Genomic DNA, 20,667 nt, shown 5'->3' on the forward strand with positions numbered 1-20,667 from the left:
AATGGGAGCTACCATGCCACAGTGTGACTCCCCAGCCACTGTGCTGTGTTCATCAATGGAGCATCAGAACTCCCCAGTGTGACAAGACAACTTGATTCATTTCCACAACTGGCATTCAGAATTGAGCACAGCCTTGGGCACAGGTTTCTCACTGTTCAGTTTCTCATGTCACCATCAGGTTGTGATGCCTGATTCTGGTTGTGGCAGGTGGGAGAGGAACCTCCTAATCTCCTGAAGAATTTCAAGCAAATGAACAGATGTGGCAAAAGGTAAAATTAGGGTAGGCAATAGCGAAATGAGGAACTTGATAAGAATGGAACGTGTTTGGGAGAAGAGTGGGGTATAAGGGGGACCTGAATTTCTACATTTTTCAAACATCCTGGGATGCCACACCCAACAGATACAAGGTAATTCAGGGCATTTAATGCTGGGCCAGATATTTATGACATCATCTGGGGGATGTTATGTTTTTGTTATTACAGAAGCAAGACATACGCACTTTAAAGATAAGAAGATAAAAATACAAATAAAAACTTGACATTCCTACAACCCAGAGATCACCACAATTAACAACTTCCTGCGTATATGTTGTTTCTTTCACCAAAAGGAAACCATACTGTACATGTTTTTTTTTTAGTGTGCTTTTCATTCACTGGCCTTCTTTTTTCCCAGGTCAGTGAGTTTTTATCCCAACACATACACAAACCATATTCAAATTTCACAACATCATCACATTAATGTCCCCTACAACTGGTTTTTCCAAACTGCTTAGGCATTATTCTATTTCTTAACCTGGACAACAGTTAATAAATGTTTGCCTTATAATTATCCATTGATTTCTACAAAAATATTTGTGTACTTTTATATAGATATATAAGAATATATTTTGTAATAAAAAAGAGGAAATGTCACAGACCCTTTATGAACATCGGTGTACTTTTGCTGGTTCTTTTTTTTTTTTTTTTAAGATTCTATTTATTTGACAGAGACAGAGATCACAAGTAGGCAAAGAGGCAGGATGAGGGGAAGCAGGCTCCCCACTGAGCAGAGAGCTCATTATGGGGCTCAATCCCAGGACTCTGGGATCATGATCTGAGCTGAAGGCAGAGGCTTTAACCCACTGAGCCACCCAGGTGCCCCTGCTGGTTCTTTTTTAATCAAGCTCCTCCCCTATTTCATAATAATGACTTATTAAAGGGCCAGTCATTCTGTAAGAGTTCAAATACTAATAGCTACATTCCCACTTATTTCAAAGACAGCAGACAAATGACCAGTTTTCAGCTACTTTTATTTTAATGGGTACACATTTTTTTAGAAATAATAACTTTTGTCCCACAAAGGAATGGTGAAAAAAAATCCTGAAGTTTTTGTTTGAACATAATCAGGGGCGCCTGCATGGCTCAGTGGGTTCAAGCCTCTGCCTTCAGCTCAGGTCATGATCCCAGGGTCCTGGGATTGAGCCCCACATCAGGCTCTCTGCTCAGCAGGGAGCCTGCTTCCTCCTCTCTCTCTGTCTGCCTCTCTGCCTGCTTGTGATCTCCATCTGTCAAATAAATAAATAAATAAATAAAATCTTTAAAAAAAAAAAAAAAAGAACATCATTTCACAATATCTATGTATATCAAATCATTGCATTGTACACCTTAATCTTACACAATGTTACATGTAATTACATCTCCATAAAGCTGGGAAAAAATAAGATATATGAGACAGAAAGAAATGAAAACTTAATTATTGCTTTGTTATTTTGCATTCTAATAAAAACTGAGGTGTATTTTTTGATCAACTTAAGTTTAACTCTAAACCCAACAAAAGAAGGGACTTCCCCAGCACAGTGCTTACACATATTTTCCATATAATGGCACCCATAGTAAAATGACAACATTTGCACATCACATAAATAGATGAGGACACCTATAACTAGAGGAGATCAATATCTCAACATTTCTGTAAGAACCTCTGTAATCCCTATCTAGCACCCCAGAGCCATTCATGGCACATGAGTTGGGTAGTCTGGCCTTGTCCTGTATTTATAGAAAAACAATGCCTTTGTCTTTCCTTATTTCCCTCAGTCTAATCAGAGCCATATCAAGCAACACTGCACCTAAACAGAGTATATCCTATAACTATCACCGTTCCTAGAAATGTCTTTTCTTACTCACCCATATACCTTAATGCAAGCAGGCTTTTGGGAGTTTTTTGTTTGTTTGTTTTGCAAATACCTGCCCAACCTCATTGGTCCCTCTCCCAGAAGGAAAAAAAAAAAAACTAGCATTCTTTAAAGACACCATTCATATAAAACTCCTTCTATCCCAAAGATACAGAAGTAGTGAAAAGAAGGTCCATCTGCACCCCAATGTTTATAGCAGCAATGGCCACGGTAGCCAAACTGTGGAAAGAACCAAGATGCCCTTCAACAGAAGAATGGATAAGGAAGATGTGGTCCATATACACTATGGAGTATTATGCCTCCATGAGAAAGGATGAATACTCAACTTTTGTAGCAACATGGACAGGACTGGAAGAGATTATGCTGAGTGAAATAAGTCAAGCAGAGAGAGTCAATTATCATATGGTTTCACTTATTTGTGGAGCATAACAAATATCATGGAGGACAAGGGGAGTTAGAGAGGAGAAGGGAGTTGAGGGAAATTGGAAGGGGAGGTGAACCATGAGAGACTATGGACTATGAAAAACAATCTGAGGGTTTTGAAGGGGAGAGGGGTGGGGGGTTGGGGGAACCAGGTGGTGGGTATTGGAGAGGGCACGGATTGCATGGAGTACTGGGTGTGGTCCAAAAACGATGAATACTGTTACTCTGAAAATAAATTTTAAAAAATTTAAAAAAACAAAACAAAACAACTCCTTCTATGATGCCTCCTCAGTCAGAATTAATCGTAAGTTTAAAATCAAACTCTTTAACCACACACTCCTCTCTCCCTGCATTAGCACCACCACCATCACTACACACCCAGTTGTACAACTCAGAAATCTAGGAATTTCCTTTAATAGTTTTCTCCTTCTCCCTCAACATCTAATTAGTCCCATGGTCTAGTCATCTTGTCCCCTAGATATTTCTCAAATTGGTCTCTTCTCTCCATCCCTGATACTCCTGCCTTATTAGATCAACCAGTGCTCACGCTAGAATCACTGCAAAAGGCTTCGTGTCCCAGTTTCACTTCTCTCTACATGGTCTTCCACATTGCTACAGAGTTACCTTTCTAAAGCAGACATCTGATTTCAGGTCCTATTAGAGGGACCAACCATTCCAGTTTGTCCAACACTGAAGGATTTCTCAGGATGTGACCTCTAGTGCCAATGCCCAGAAAGTCCAGGCAAACCAGTATGGTTGGTTACCTACTTAAAACCCTTAAATCCCTTTAGAATGTCATGCAGAGTTCTTCCTAATCTTCCCCACACTATCTTTTCAGCCTCAACTCTCTGTTCTCCCAGTCCCACTCCACCACACACACATACACCTGCACACCAGCTTTGCCAAGCTACATTCAGTTCTCTGAATGGAATGTGCTTTGTTCCTTTACATCTCAGTACCTTTGTACATTGTGTTTCCTTCACTTGGAATGTCCTTCACCCTAACTGGGCTTGCTGGTAAACTCCTATTCATGCATCTAGACTCTTTTCAATTGGCACTTTCCCACAGAAGTAACCCAGGAATTGCCTGTAGCTTCTTCTGTGTTCTCACAGAAACTTCTATATTCTGCTATCAGAGCACTAGCCCAGTGAAGTCTATCCTCCTCTACCACCACACTGTATAACTAATAGCTTTTAAGTGTTTAATAAATGAGGGAGGGAGGGAAGGAAGGAAAGAAGGCGAAAGAAAATAAAGGAGCTATAGGTCAGTCTTCTTGAGGAACATAGAAACAAAAATCTTCAATAAAATATTAACAAATAAAAGTAAAAGAATTATAAACCATTACTAAGTAAGATTTATTCCAAGGATAGGAAGCTACTTTAATACTCAAAAATCAATCTATGTAATCCACCATGTTAACAGATGAAAAAAACCTTTTTTTAATTCAAAAGTCACATGATCATATCAATTGACACAGAGAATACTTTTGACAAAATTTCACACTCATTCATGATAAAAATTCTTAGGGAATCAGGAATGAAAACGAACTTCTTCAACTTGATGAAGAGCATTTTTAAAAACATACAGGCAGCATTATATTTAATGATGAAATAGTGAATATTTTCCCAGTGAGATTAGGAACAAGATGAGAATGTCTACTCTCTCTGCTTTTATTCAACATAAGAAAAAGAAAAAACAGCATACAAATTTAAAACTGTTCCTATTTGCATGTGATATATTTTTATATAGAAAATCCCAAGGACTCTACAAAAAAAAAAAAAAAAAAAAAAAAAACACCTCTCTTAGAAAGAATAAGTTAGTTAATCATGGTCATAAGATGCAAGATAAACATATAAAAATCAATTAATTGTATTTCTATAACCTAGTAATAAACATTGAATACCAAAATTTGAAAAACAAGACAGACCATTTATAATCTCTCAAAAAATGAAATACTTAGCTGTAAATCTAACAAAACACAATAGAACTTGCATTTTGAAAACTATAAAATGTTCTAAGAGAAATCAAATAAGATTCTAAATAAATGGAAAGATACACCACAATCATGGTATGGAAAACTTAACAGACATTTTAACTCTCCCAAATTTAAGATATAAATTTTACACAATTCCTATTAAAATCTCAGTAAGATTTTTTGTAGATATAAATGAAATTATTCTAAAATTTATATGGAAAGCAAATGAACTATGTCAGCTAAAACAATTTTTTAAAAAGTGAGAAGGAAGTGGAAGCAACAAGTCTACCCGATTTCAGGAATTATTATATGCTTCCTTAATCAAGACTGTGTAGCACTGGCACATAGATCAATGGAACACAATAAAAACCAATAGACCTATATAACTCTGTCCATTTGATTTTTGACAAATGTGCAAAAGCAATTCAACAAAGAAAAAAATAGTCTTTTCAACAAATAGTGCTGGAGAAATTGGACACCCACATTACAAACATATTGCAAACCACATATTCGATAAAGAACTACTACCTAGAATACATAAATAACACTCAAATCTCAATAGTAAAATACCAAACAATTCAAACAGATAATTGAAAAAAGACATGAAAATGCACATGGCAAATAAGCACACAAAAAGATATTCAAAGTCATTAGCTATTAAGAAAATTCAAATTGAAACCATAATGAGATATCATTCTACAGCTATATAGAGAAGGGTTAGAGATAAATGGTCCAAATGGTTAAGATTAAAAATAGTGAAAATAGCAAGTGCTGGGGAGGATTTGGAGAGTCAGGATCACTCATAATTGTCAATGGGAACATAAATAGTACAACCACACTGGAAATCAATTTGGTAGTTTTCTTAAAAGCTGAACATGTAACTACCATACAACCCAGCAATTCTTCTCCTGAGTATTTATCCCAGAAAAATAAAAACTTATGTTCACATAAAAACCTATTCACAAATGTTCATAGCAATTTTATTCATAATATCCAAATACTGGAAACAACTACAGTGTCTTTCAATAGATGAATGGTTTAAATAAATCAGGGCGCCTGAGTGGCTCAGTCAGCAACCACCTTGGGCTCAGGTCATGATCCCAGGGACCTGGGATAGAGTCCCAAATCGGCCTCCCTGCACAGCAGAGAGCCTGCTTCTCCCCCTCTCTCTGCCTGTTGCTCTGCTACTTGTGCTCTCTCTATTTGTCAAATAAATAAATCATATCTTTTAAAAATAAAAAAACCATGGCATCATGAAATGTCATGGATAACTACTCAGCAATAAAAAGGAATGAACTACTGATACACACAACTTAGATGAATCTCTGGGGAATTACACTGGGTAAAAAAAGTCAATCTCGAAGTTCGCATAATGTATGATGTTATGTACATAACATTCTTGAAATGAGAAACAGAAAGCAGAATAGTAGTTGCCAGGACTTAAGGAGTAGATATGGATGGGGAAAAAATGATAAGACTATAAAAAGGCAAAACAAAGAATACTTGTAATGATGGAAATATTGTGTATCTTGGCCTATCAGTGTGAATTCCCTGATTGTGATATTTTATTACAGTTTTACAAGATACTACCAATGAAGAAAAATGGGTTAAACATACACAGAATCTCTGTGTATTATTTCTTGCAAATGGATGTGAGTCTCTGATTATCTTTACAAAACCTTTTTAAAAATGAATGTGTTGGACTAGATTATCTTTGAGTGATTTTCTCTATCTGAAATTCCATGATCTGGGGAATCTAAGGATCCACTGGCTCTTGGTTATACATGGCTCTACTATTTCCAACAGATGAAGCTTCTTGTACATCTGGACACCAATGTTCATGCTGGTAAGTAAGGGTCTGGACAACCAAATGAAGATAAGTGTGTAACTACATCAAACAGACCCTACAGATCTAAATCTATTTAGAGATGGAAAAAAACAAAACAAAACAAAACAAAAACAGAGGCCCAGCAAGGGGAAACTCCTCACACAAAATGAATGGTTAATGGAAGAATTAGAAAGAACCAGATTAGAAAGAACCCAGGCTTTCAAACAGGGCACTTTCCACCACAGTAATTTGTAAATATCTATTGACCATGCTGACAGCCATTCAAATCCTTAAACACACCCAAGCCAAGACTTTCCAGAGCTCTCCTAAACCATCGCTGGAGGATGCAAAATTTGGACAATAAAGAAAAAAAAAATTTTTTTAAGTAAGATCAGAAGGAAAAGGGTAGGATCAGCAAACTTTTTTAGTCAAGTGCCAAACAGAAAATATTTTCAGCTTTGCTATCCACATGGTTTCTCTAACAACCATCTAACAGCCATCGACGTACGACAGCAGCCAGAGACAATCTGTAAACAAATGCAAGAAGATGTTCTCCAACAAAATTTATTTTCAGAGAAGTCAGTGAGCCAGGTATCACCCACAGTCAAAGTTGGTGGACCCTGCCACAGAGAAACAATGGAAACATGTGGCCTTTGCACCTGGGTGATAGTATCTACCCAATGAGGTTACTGTGAATAATGTATCGCATGGAAGTGCTTAGCAATGGGCCCAGAACATAGTAAGTCCTCGATGTAGTAGTTCATGGTAACTATGCCACATGAAGAGTGGTTGAAGAAACTGAGTGTGTTGAGACTGAAGAAAAGATACCAGGAGGCATGAAGATTGGGGACATGTAGGAACAATTTTTAAATTCCTGAGAAAAGGGAGTTGATTTTTGACAGGTGACCCCAAAAGGCAAAAGAAGTAGAACTAATGAATTCAGGTTAACAGAACCATATTTCAGTTCAGCATACGAGGAGTCTTTATAATAGTCATTCTGTCTCACAAGGAAATGACCTTTCTCATGCTAAGTTTCCTTTTCTGCGGGCATTTAAGGAAAGTTTCAAGAGGCAAGGCAATGAGTGGGAGAAAGACAAATCTGAGTTGCTGGAAAGTTGTTTCTATGGAATAGGTGAAATGAAGTATAGTAAACCAATCCTCTACTTTTCTGAATTCTAATCCTTATTTACCTTTAGATCTGAATGCTATTTCATACAGTTTCAGAATGTAACTATAACTAGCTATATTCATCCATCATTCATTCATTTATCCCCAAAATATATATTGCATATTTATAATGTTTCTAAGCACTAGAGATACAGCAGTGAATAGTTGATCAATAAGTCATTAAAAATTAAATAGAAAAGCATATCTTCCCTTGGGGAAATGAAATATTCCATTTTTATTTGTATATTATTTGGATGTTTTTTATTTTATTTTATTTTATTAAAGACTCTACTTATTTATTTGATAGAGAGAGAAACCACAAGTAGGCAGAGCAGTAGGAAGAGGGGGAGGGGGAAGCAGGCTCCCCGCTGAGCATAGAGTCCGATGCGGGGCTGGATCCCAGGACCCTGGGATCATGACCTGAACCGAAAGCAGAGGCTTAACCCATTGAGCCACCCAGGCGCCCCAGTTTGGCTATTTGTTAATTGGGATACTCTGTAGGCAATTATTTCAGTAATGTTAACACTCAGAAATAAAATTGTTTTCCTGTTCTGGGAGCTTGTGTGAAAGTTCAGAAAGAAGATGATTAGATTTTTCTCCCCATAAGGTTAAAGGCCCCCACAATCAGGACTTTATTAAAAAACAGATACTCTGTGACCACAGGGGATAGAATTTGCTACCAAAATAATAGGAATTCTAGCCTTTACTTCTCCCTTCTACAATAGAAACAGCAGGAGGAAGCTACATGGGATATTTTCTGGAATGAAATATGAAGGCCCTGCAGTTTGTTACCGGACCCTCGTTATCTGCTATGGTCAGAACTGACCCTTTATATGCACATGTCGCTTTCTGCCTGCAAAGCTGCTAAGTAATCGGAGCTTCACAACTTCCCGGTACACACTCTCTCCGCATAGTTCTCTGGTATAGACAATGGCAAACAAAGCCTTTCAGAGGCAGATCCCATCCTGGCAATTCCTTATTAGCCTCGATCTCTACTGCTGAGAGGGATTTTGAAAGAATGTGCACACCTCCACATGGTATGATTTTAGGCCACTGAGAAAGGCTTTCAGTCTTTAAAAAAAAAGCAATCCTTCTAACTTTTGCAAAACATAGAAAAAAGATTTGTATGCAGAGATGTTTGCTGCAATATTCATTGCAGTAGTAAATAGAAGACAATCTTTGAATAAAAGAATAGGGTAATTACTAAATGTTATATAGGCATTAAAATAATATTTATTAAGTATTTTGAAAATATGAAGAAAAATATACTTAATAATATTAAGTGAAGAGAGACAACATGAAAGTATACAGTACAATGTCAAACTTAATTGAAAAAAGGTGAGGCACAAACTAAAGACTGGAAGTGAAATATACCAGATAAAATATTAAAGACATTTGCCTTGGGTGATGGAATCATTGTGATCCTTCTTTTACATCTGTGTTGAGCACATTATTTTTTTTTTTTAAGATTGATTGATTGACTGATTTGACAAAGCCAGAGCTCACACGTGTGCACACACACAAGAGGCAGGGGAGGGACAGAGAGAGAAGGTTTCTCTAGCCTAGCCACTGAGCAGAGAGCCTCACCAGAGGCTTGATCCCAGGGTCCTGAGATCATTACCTGAGTCAAAATCAAAGAGCTGGCCGCTTAACTGACTGAGCCACCAGGCGCCCCTGTATTGTGCTCATTTTAGTCAAAGAATATGTTTCACTTTTAACATCTGAAAAATAAATACGTATGCCTTAAAGGTCCTTTTCTACTTCTTCACAGATATCTAAAATACCAGTAGGAAAACTCTAAATTGTATATTCTCTCTAGCAAAAATAGCATGTGGGGGACTTGACCACTGTAAACGTGATCTGCTTAGTTCAATTCAACTACTATTTATTGACTATCAGGTTGGAGATTCTGTTTATCCATTTATATTTTTTGTTGAGACCAATCTCCATTTATCTCACTCACTTTTTTCTGTCACACCAGCCATTTCTTCACCATCAGCCATTCTTCATGTGGAACTAACTTTGATCCTAACTCCAGATATGGACATGTAACTAACAGCTTGGTATTCTGGTCACACTAAGTTTAAAAAAGGAGATGGCTCAGTCAGCTAAACATCTGCCTTCAGCTCAGATCACGAGCTGTGCTTGCTCACTCTCTCTCTCTCTCTGTCAAATAAATAAAATCTTTAAAAAGGGGACAGGGGGTAGGAAGAGATGATCTAATCAAAGCCAGTTAGAAAACAAAATGAGTATTTTCCTGGGATTCTTGAAAGAAGGGCAACTTTTCCCCCACTGGTATAGTACCTGAGGCTACGTAATATCCTCGGTTACCAGAGGGCCTCACATAAAGTTTGAAAATGAAACCATCATGGCCCAATGAACACAGGTCCATTACTTCTAAGCAGGAAATCTTCTACCAGGATGAAAGCAAAAATCAATTTATGCTGGATGAAGAATAGAAGCAAATATCCTCTACAGCTTACCATCCTAAAGCCAAGATTCTATAAAATCAAGCCCAGGTAACTGCTAGTGGAGGGCAGGAAACTCCTACCTGAAGTCAAATTCAGATCAAAGACAGAGGTAGCTGCCATACAGAGGCTGAACAGGAATATTAATAAAAATCCACTCCCACTCCTCCAAGCCCAGACACAAAGAGACTTCCCAAGACTAAGTAGAATGAGGGCAACCAACAACCCTCTCTATGCTTACTAGAAGCTTGGCCTTGAGTGACAAGTCAAGGAGGCCACCACGGGAGGAGGAGCAAGAGCACGGAGAGAGACCACTTCAGTAATGCAGGCACACACTGTTGGCTGATCTGGTTCCAGCACCTGCACCCCTCTTTCCTTCTATGCCCAAGATCAGAGATCTGTGACTTTTGTAAAAACAGCCTGGGTGGCTCAGTGGGTTAAGCCGCTGCCTTCAGCTCAGGTCATGATCTCAGAGTCCTGGGATCGAGTCCCGCATTGGGCTCTCTGCTCAGCGGGGAGCCTGCTTCCTTTCCTCTCTCTCTCCCTGCAGCTTTTCCTACTTGTGATCTCTATCTGTCAAATAAATAAAAAATAAATAAAATCTTTAAAAAAAAAAAAAAGAGCAAGTAAAAGTTAACATTTATCTAGCCAAACTCATTTCTTAGGTTCTTTTGTTTTTGAACTGGCCTCAAATCATTGATCTCACAGTATCATCTCTACTGATTCTGAGACTCAAGTACCAGAGCTTCAAAACCCTCCATCCATGGCTCCGAGATGCTAATATTCTGGAAATGCTAAAATCTTCCAATCCCAGCCACAGCCGTGTGTGTGCAACCACCAAAATCAGAAAGTGTCCTAGCTTGAAGGACATATTTCTCTGGAAAGTATGCAACACACTGGGCCTCCTCTCTGTTCTGATTTCTGAGGGGCATCTAGGGCATAGTTGTGCTCATTGTCCAGAAGAGTAGCCTTAGGCTGAGGACAGAGTTGAGGAGACAGTGTTCTGAGCCACCTTCCATCTCAACCCAGGCTCTGGTTTCACTGAGGTTTACTTGACAGGCATCCAGAAATAGCTATAGGCCATGGAGGTAGGTGATCCCACTCTGGTTAATCTTCACAAAGCTTTAAAATAGCGACAAAGACTTGAAAATGGCACCCAGGAATGAATCTCCTCTGGACACATCAACAGTGCACTAATGGTTATAAAGGTCAAGTTCCTGTGCTCTATGTCTTCTGTAGGCCTGAAGACCCTATAGGGTTCAGCACTGGTTAATCATTTACCAATGGATTTACTCTTGATCCATAACTAATTCACATTACAACTGCCATAAATTTCCAGTTCTCACTTGATATCTTCAGACATGTTCTTCTTTCCTTGACTAAAAACTCATAGGGCTTTGAAAAAAAATCAAAAGTGTCACTTACATTTCTTAAGACATTTCATAGCGATTTTATCCACCTGTTTTAAAACTTTTGAAATCACAACATTGTGTGTATTGGAAAGGACCTCAATAAACCACCTGCATTGGTCCCTGGTTCAAACTAGTGAAGTATTATTATTTCCACCTTAAAATTAGACAAAGCAAAAGAGATGTGAACATAATTTGCTTTAAGGCCATAAGGATAAATAATGGCAGAGCCAACAACACAGTGCTGGTCTCCAGTCTCCTAATGTGTCTCTTGTAATTATGCCCTGCCATTTTTGCCACCATTAACAATTAAAGGAGTGCATCCAGAATTTGGCAAAAGTAAGAGGCAGTAGACAAGGGTGCGTGGGTGGCTCAGTTAGTCAAGTGACAGACTCTTGATTTTGGCTTCGTGTCCTGCTCACGCTCAGCGGGAGTCATCTCTCTCTCTCTCTTTCTCTCTCTCTCTTTCTCCCTCTCTCTCTTTCTCCCTCTGCCCCTCCCCATCTAAAATAAATAAATCCTTAAAAAAAGAGAGAGAGAGAGACAGTAAACATTTAAACTGGAGTCTTAAGCTACAGCCTTCCATATACTTAGTCAAAGGAACTTAGTCATATTACTTAACCTCTCTACACCTCAGTTCCTACATGTGCAGGAGAGAGATGATAATTTCTCTTAGGGTTTCTGAGACAATCAAATACATTACTATATATAAAGTTCCCAGTCCGTATCAATCACCATCTAGGTATCTCCTACTACAATCTCTATTTCCATTGCCAACCTGTGGCAATTTTATTAATTTTAATTTAATTTTACTAATTTTGCCTGTGGGATTCAGAGCTTGTGTCATCTTCTCCCACTGTACAGATTAGGAACCTTAAAGACATCCTTAATCCTACTCAGCCCGTTCACCTCTTCTCTCTTACCCCACGGACTATGGATTGTGAAGTCTTTTCAACTCTAATTTCCAAATATCTTTCAAATCCTTTCTCTACACTGCATCCTCTATGTCAAGGCTGCCATAGCATGCTGAATCTCTTGTTATATACTCCCCAACTTGATCCTGGTACAGTTGTTTTTCTGTTTTTTTGTTTTGTTTTGTTTTGTTTTGTTTTGTTTTGTTTTGTTTTTTGTCGACCAGTGTTTGTAGTCATTGGAAAGGATAAAACGTGCACTTGTGAGAGTGTTTTACAAAGTTTTTCATGTTTGGGCCCTCAGCTACTCCTCTGAGGAAATTAAGTACCCTCTCCCCCCTTGGCTGTGCTACTCCTTCTTCTGTGCCCCCACAGCTCTGTGTTCATGACTCCCACATTCGCTGTTTCATCAGTTTCATTGTGTTTGTACCCCTGGTTCCTCCACTTGTAGGGCCAGCTACATGGCCACGTGTCTGTGGAATCCCACAGGGTCCTGCTCTCGAAAGGGCCCTGAACTTGTTTTAAAGCTCTGCTAGAGCCATCCTGAAATTCTTAGTAATTGTTGAACAAAGGACAACTCATTTTCATTTCGCACTAGGCCCCACAAATTATGTACTCAGCCCTGCCTGCTCGACTGTGAACTCCTTAAAAACAAAAGCTTTTTGCTATTCACTCAAAATCCTCCTTGGTTAGCACAGAGAAGTTCTGGCACAGAGCAAGCTTTTGGTAAATATTTGTTGAATTTATACATGAACGGATGAAAGGGTAACATAAAGCATCTCATACAAAAATAATGTAGTATGGCTAATTAACTCTGAAGAATAAACTTTGTTTTTGCTTGGTTGAAAGAGGAGTCAAGTGATAAATTCACAAAATGACTGGCCATTCCAAATAAATAACACAAAATTTCCTAAGTTTCTTTTTTGATTAATCAAACTGTTTCTCCCTTTAAGCCCTGCTGCCTCCCTGTTCTTCTCAGAATGCAAAACTGCAGGTTAATGGAGCTTGGAATTGTGCTATCAAATATGCCCTGACTGTGCCAAGCACTACTATGCTCAATTCTGGGAATAGTGAGAAAGAGAAAGGAGAAGCCACAGAAAGGTAAACTAAGCAGGGTCCCTATCCTCAAGAAGTAATTAAATCTTACTCCTCAAGAGCTTATATCAAAGATGTGTTGAGGGGTGCCTGGGTGGCTCAGTGGGTTAAAGCCTCTGCCTTCGGCCCGGGTCATGATCCCAGGGTCCTGGGATCGAGCCCCGCATCTGGGCTCTCTGCTCAGCAGGGAGCCTGCTTCCACCTCTCTCTGCCTGCTTCTCTGCCTACTTGTGATCTCCGTCTGTCAAATAAATAAATAAAAATCTTTTAAAAAAAAATTGGAAAACAGAGAAAATAATTAAAAAAAAAAAAAAAAAAGATGCGTTAACTTCATGGGAGTTCTGCAGCAATGAATCAAGAATAAAGACACTAGACTTGGCCAGTGGCCCAGCTTCCTGAACATTTCAACTGACAAAATGTCTCAGTCTGAACACAATTCCCCCACTATGAGATCTGTGGGTTCACTAGTTAACATGGGCAACCAACTCAGAGGTGCTCATGGAGCATAATAAATAAGTAGCTATTGAGGTAGGGGGAGGTGCTTTTGCTTCTCCGTGTTAGAGAAGAAAAGACAAACATCAGTTATGAAAGTGAGCCAAATAATTGGTGAGGACAGATGTCCCTTGCTCATGCTGAAGGCACGATTGGGTTTCCAGTGTGGCAAAGACCACACACCACCCTGCTGCCTTATTATGCACTCCCTGCAGTACTAACTTCTTCCTGTTCTCAGAAACAACAGGGAAGTTCAAAGAGTTTCTCTCGCTTTTCCCGATTCAACAGGTTTTACTTAACCACTCTACTTCTTGATCCAACAAGAGTGATAACTTTGAGAAAGTCTAGTCAAAAAAAAAAAAAAAAAAAAAACGAAAATGCCAATAAACATATAGAGATATGCTCAATTTCAAATCAAAGAAATGCAGAAATAATAGAGCCTCAAAGTATCATTTTCACATAGCAGGTGAGCCCAAGTTGAAAAGATTGATAGTGCTCAACACTGACAAGTATGGTAGAAAAAGTAAGTATTCTTAAAAAAGATTGCTTGTCAGAGTGTATATTGGTACAAGCACAATCTTCTGAAAGGCAATTTAGCATTATGTATCAATCAAAATTTAAAACACACATCCCCTTTTATGCATCAATGTTATTTTTAGGACTTTATCCTGAGGGAAAAAAATCTGACAAGTATTTGAAATTACATGTGCAAATTGTCCATCACAGCCAAAAAATTTAGAATTAACTTAAGTGAGCAACATGAGAGATTTGCTTAATATAACATAGTTCATCCAAATACAATTTAAATGTTAAAATAGTTACGTGGAGCTACAATTCTCAGAAGAAAAATATAGCCATGATATATTTTCAGGTGTAATGAAAAGGAGAGCTTAAAAAATAGATAGATGGAATGACTCCATTTTTTTGTTCGAAGAATATATTTATGAATATGTGTATGCATGCTTTTTGGAATAGATTATGACTGGTTTTATTGTGTTTTGGCATGATGCATAGTACAAATAAATGGATGATACCCCAATACAACATGCTTCCTATATTAGACATGTATCGGGGGAGCAGGGAAGTCTTAAAGAAATGATATGTTCAGTAGTATGCTGGTAAATATTTAACAACTGGCCTTCAAGTGGGGCAAGAGGCAAGTCCTGTGTAGCATTTCTGATTTCTATGGCATAAGTACACCCAACATTATTCATTTTGGGCTACTGAATATGGAGTAGAAAGAGCTGACCAGTAGCACACCAGTGTGTAGTATTTCCATGATACAAATACACAGATGTAAATAAACACAACGGTATAGAGGATATTAAAATGTAGTAAAAAATTATAAAGTTTCGTATGTTAGATGAGTTAGATGAATTTTGTGGATTCATCTTTTATAAGTCTTTAGAAGGAAGGTCAATAATACTGATCATGTCTGAGTAGAATATTTACAAATTATATTTACTTCATTTTTTAAATTCTTATATGTCATTTCAATATTTTTATAGTAAACATGTTATCTTTAGAATCAGAAGAATCAAGGGGTTTGTTTTCTTTTTTTTTTTTAAGATTTTGTTTATTTATTTGACAGAGAGAGATCACAAGCAGGCTGAGAGGCAGGCAGAGAGAGGAGGAAGCAGGCTCCCCACTGAGCAGAGAGCTCAATGTGGGGCTCGATCTCAGGACCCTGGGATCAAGACCTGAGCCAAAGGCAGAGGCTTTAACCCTCTGAGCCACCCAGGTGCCCCCAAGGGGTTTGTTTTCTTATTCACTAGAAACTAGGAAAGAAAAAAAAATCAGAGAACAATTACCTTTAAAAACAAGTCTTACTAGAATAAAACAAAACACTTCCCTAAAAGGAGTATGATCTTGTAATGGTATAATGAAAGACAACAGTGAGCAATGTTCTAGACAATTAATCCACAATATCAATCAATCAACCACTTTGCTAAGTCATAGTATAAGGAAATAAGCCCTTGTATTTCTTTATTTAAAATATTTTATTTATTTGCTTATTTGACAGAGAGAGCAAAGGGAGAGAGGAGAAGCAGACTCCCCAATGAGCAGGGAGGCAGATGCCAGACTCAAGCCCAGGACCATGGGATCATGACCTGAGCGAAGGCAGCTGCTTAACCGACTGAGCCACCCAGACACCCAAGCATTTTAGTATTTCTAAGGCATTTCAAAGCATAAATGTGTACCCACAGAATTTCAAAGGAATTCAAGCTTCCAGGAGGTCTGATACTCCCTTTCTACAAACTTAGTTCCAAGGAAAATTGTGGTTTTCCCAAAGTAAGCAGTACAGGGCTGGGTATGAGGTAGCTCAGCTCCTCTCCATTTATAAATGGTCTCTGTAGCTTGTGGATGAATAAAAGTATACAGTCCTTACTTATGGTTACTTAGTGAGAAGCGATGACCTCACTTTGGGGTTAGTAGTCATTCAACTGGTTAATTTCTGAAGCCCTGACACTTCCTATCTTCATTTAAATAATAGCAGCTTACCTTACTTTACACTCACCTAAGATTTTGCATCTTTCAAAACACTTGCCCATAGATTATTTCAGCTGATCCTCATAAGAGCCCTGTGAAGCGGGTGGAGTAGGAAGGACCACTCCTATTGGACAGATTTGGAAACAGGGTAAAGCAGCAGGTGACTAGCCTAAGGGCAGTGAGATCGGGGCCACTGGTCCACTTGCAGCACTGGCTAAGAAACAGTTTGCTCTTTGAGGCTATGAGGAAGTCATCTGGGTGAACTTGCTCTGAAGGTTACTTTCTCCCCTTTTCTTCCTTGTTAAATTTCAAACAAATTCTTCCTTCTCTTGACTCCTGTCTTACTTTGCACTTAAGATTATTACTTTCATATCACCTAGAGTTGCTCTTTAATTCCTCTTTCTTTTGTTCTAGAATGGAAGACAGTCCCAGGCATCTTTGGGCCTGGAAACATTCCTGTTCTTCATTTGACATGAGAGCTACACTCTAGAATGTTATTTTTTCTTGAAATTTGAAGTGATTTCTATTATTGGAGGAATGTCTACTGCAAAGGTCCAAATAGTGTATATTATAAAGCAAGAAACTATAAACACTTTGATGTGACACATTTCTAGACAATTTCTTGGCTTTCTAAAAGGGATTAAAATTTAAGTCAGAGGAGACAGACTTATTCAGGAAATACAAGTCTACAAATTATATATGGCAAAACAGTTCTTGGGAAATCTAAGATCAGACATTCTCTTAAGCTTTGTTATCTTAAGAGAAAAAGTGTGTTAACAGTACAATGTCCTGGGGAAGGACTGAAAACAGTACAATGTCACTGGGCTATATTTAGGTCCAGAGACAAAAGAGCTGCCAACTTAATTAATGTGGGGCCTCAGCCCCTGGACTTACTGACTGATGCCACCTTAGACAAATTCCCACTGTGTCAATATTTCTTCATCCTTAAAGTAGGAATCATAGCATGTATCTCACAAAGTGTAGTAAAAAGCAAAATAGCTAATGGCCAAGAAAATACTTGGTAAACTAAAACTCACTGTAAAAATACATGGATTATCTTGAAGCTATCTTGATAATTTTTGTGAGATCTTCACGTTTACAACACCATGGATGGACCTAGAAGGTATTATGCTAAGTGAAGTCAAAAAGAGAAAGACAAATACCATATGACTTCACTCATATGGGGAATCTGAAAAACAAAATAAAACAAGCAAACAAACAAAAACAGGCTCATAAACACAGAGAACAAACTGGTGGTTGCCAGAGAGGAGAGCACTGAGGGAATGGACAAAATAGGTGAGGGAGACAAAGACGTACAAGCTTCCAGTTATAGAGGGATGAAAGGTACAGCACAGGGAATATAGTCACGAATATTGTAATAACCTCATCTGGTGACAGATGATAACCACACTTATCGTGGTCAGCACTTCATAATGCAGAGAATTGTCAAATCACTATCCTGTACACCTGAAACTAACATGACATTGTATGTCAATTGTACTCTATCAAAACCAAACAAACAAAAAGAGATCTTCAGAATTTTGGAAGTTTACAACTCTAGGTGAGGGGGGCATGGGGAATGGAGTAGTGAGTTACAAAGGGAGAGAATCAGACACAGCAACAGGGGGGTGGCCAGGTTTCTCCAGGCGGAACAAGATGTAGCGCTCAAGACCGCATACTAATGGCCTCACCTCCGCTGAGACCGCTGGCCAAATGACTCTGGGCCAGAAAGCACAGAGCCCCTTTTCCATACCAAAGGCCCTCTCCTAACTGGACTTCCAGCTGCCCACAACATGATATGGACACCCTGATGTACTGGGCAGGGCCATTAGGAAGATGAAGTCTGAACAAAATCGCCACACTGCAGTGTGTAGGCTAGGGAAGGAGTCGCTTCCCCGGCACTAGGAATGTCTGCTAGCAAGTGGATGACTCTTAATGACTATTGAGTGGCAAATTGTCAAAGAGCAGAAATGAGTGTATGAGAAAAGAGTGGGTGTGTTTCCATCTGAAGATGGGAGGGAGGAGCCCCTGCCTTCTGGTGAAGAACATTCTAGATGAGGGTCAAGTTTTCAACTTAATATAGAGAATAACAGAATATTGACTCTCCAAAGAAAACATTTTGGAGAAACAAGGACGATAGCCAACAGAGAGCATTAGAAAGTCATTTCCAGTGATGTTTGTGTAGGGCCTAAAGAGAATGGTCATTCAGCAGTCCAATCTGAAAGAAGTAAGGAGATGGTTAAGAAGCCCATATCCATTCGGGTGCTTTCTATTCCCTTAAAATTTTTTCAGCTTTGATAGCACAAGGGATCTACTCTTGAAGGTCCAAAAAATGTTGTTGCTATAGGAACAGGTAAGCAGATTAAACTTGAAAGACCAGTTCAGGAACAAAGAATTTAATAGTCAGGGCTAACGCAATTAACCAGGATAAAATTTAAATAAATATCTTTTGGGTTTGTTATTTCATTATTAATTCCAGGAAGATAAAATGCTATTATAGAATGGGAGTATTGCATTTTAATTATACCATTACTGGCATAAAAGACTATACTTACTCAATTAACAGAAAGGCCTTATTAACCAAAATTACGCATTTCTAACTCTCTCGATTACATTGTAAATGAAAAATACAGCTTTAAATACAGCAAGAACATAAGAATCATCTCTGATTTTCCTACAGTTCCCCAGAAGAGAGCACATCTAAAATAAAAGAGACCATGAACCACCAAAAGTTGTCTGTAAAAAATCTCCATAATGAGAGACCTATGAGCAAAATTGGAGAAGTAAACATAAAAGTGTATAGGCTGATAATTGCTAATATTTTATGTTTTCCCCAGACGACATTGTTTGCGAACACAGATATGTGAGAAGAGAGGACAGTCAGAGACTCAGCTGCACTCCTACCTTATGGTGGCTATTCTGCTTCTTCCTAGCAAGGAATGCACTGCTCCCAACATTAGGGGTTTGCTGAAATGATTTAAGTTCTGAACAAAACTTGCAGGACTCGTGAGGCTCAAAAAGATCCTAAAGTGGCATTGTGCTTCTCTCCCTTCTTGATAAAATGAACACAATGTGTTCTACCCAGCAAAGTTCTGCTGTTAGAGATTATACTTACGGGACAGAGAGATTTCTTGGACGCTACCTTTTCTCACGTAATACCAGAGTCAAATTGCAGAGAAGCAGGTCAGTGTGTCTGAGAGTGTGCGTACCCCCGCACACGTGTGTGTGTGTGTGTGTGTGTGTTTGTGTGTGTGTGGCAGGGGGACAATACTGGAGGCTGGGAAATGGGAATGGGAAGAGGGGAGTGTGGCTAGAATCTTACCATCTCATTCTCTTCACCTTCATTGAGCAGAGTGTGCTGGCCCTTCTCAAAGTGGTCCCCCATGAAAAAGTGATTCCACTCCTCCTCCCTGGCCTTCCTGAGCAGGAGCCTCCGCGACCAACTTGCCGAGCCACCGCAGCTCTCCAGCCGGCGGAAAGAGTTAATGATCCTCCAGGTTAAGACTCCTTCTTGAACACACACCTACTCTCCGCAAATGACAATCCTTAGCAAACTGGACTCCTCCCACGAGTCACCCTCAGCTCTGAGGAATTTCTGCCTTGCTTACTGCATTGTCTCAGAGCAGCTGTCCCAAAACAGGCTGCTCCCATGCCGGTCTTTTTGTGCCCAACTTCCAGGGAAAGAACTCATTGCCTGCCCAGTGCCTGCCAGCATAAGACATCTGACTGCAAATCCAACAGGACAATGGGGAGTTGGCAGGACCTTTCCAAGGAGTGGGGGAGCGGGCTCAAGAACTCCCAGGTCACTGCTTTATTCACAGAGACTAAGGAATCGGGGGTGGGGAGGGCTAACAGAGCTGCAGATCTTATTTGATTAATGAAAGCCCCAATCCACCAGCTTTAATAGTATCCTCATTCATTTTGCTTACAAAAGGTACAAGTTAACGACTAATCCTCTTCCAAAGTTATTTGTGGCCACATTTCTTTGCGTATGCAAAAAGCATTCTACTTAACGTGTATGTGGAATTAAGTTCACTTTGGGAAAAACATAGAGAACAAAGGTGTGATCAAACTATTTTATGTGTTCTCCTTTCACTAAAAGGTTGGTGGTTAAACTCTTGAGGCGGTCTAGAAACCAAATATTCAAGTGACTTTGTGGCAAGACCCATTTTTTAATTTATCCACACATCCATTCAATACTCACTATCTGAGCACAGGGACTACACATATAAATCAAGT

At 38.9% G+C, this 20,667-nt stretch overlaps 1 protein-coding gene and 1 long non-coding RNA gene across 4 annotated transcripts in view; both read right to left on the minus strand.

The window, feature by feature from the left end:
- Positions 1 to 20,035, minus strand: part of ATP13A4 (ATPase 13A4) — a 129,676-nt gene extending 109,641 nt beyond the window's left edge. For all 3 annotated transcript variants that reach the window (XM_082728354.1, XM_082728355.1, XM_082728356.1), the window contains exon 1: positions 19,751 to 20,035. In XM_082728354.1, coding sequence (XP_082584480.1) covers positions 19,751 to 19,813 — 63 coding nt within the window. In that variant the 5' untranslated portion in view covers positions 19,814 to 20,035. The remainder of the gene's footprint in view (positions 1 to 19,750) is intronic.
- On the minus strand, positions 1,270 to 16,540 carry LOC309863490. The gene is made up of 2 exons (XR_014311082.1): positions 16,457 to 16,540; positions 1,270 to 1,543 (listed from the first exon to the last, which is right to left on the minus strand). It is a non-coding gene; the product is annotated as an uncharacterized lncRNA (long non-coding RNA).
- Positions 20,036 to 20,667: the final 632 nt, after the last annotated feature.

Source organism: Mustela nivalis, assembly GCF_964662115.1.
Source record: "Mustela nivalis genome assembly, chromosome: 1".
NCBI lineage: Eukaryota > Metazoa > Chordata > Mammalia > Carnivora > Mustelidae > Mustela > Mustela nivalis.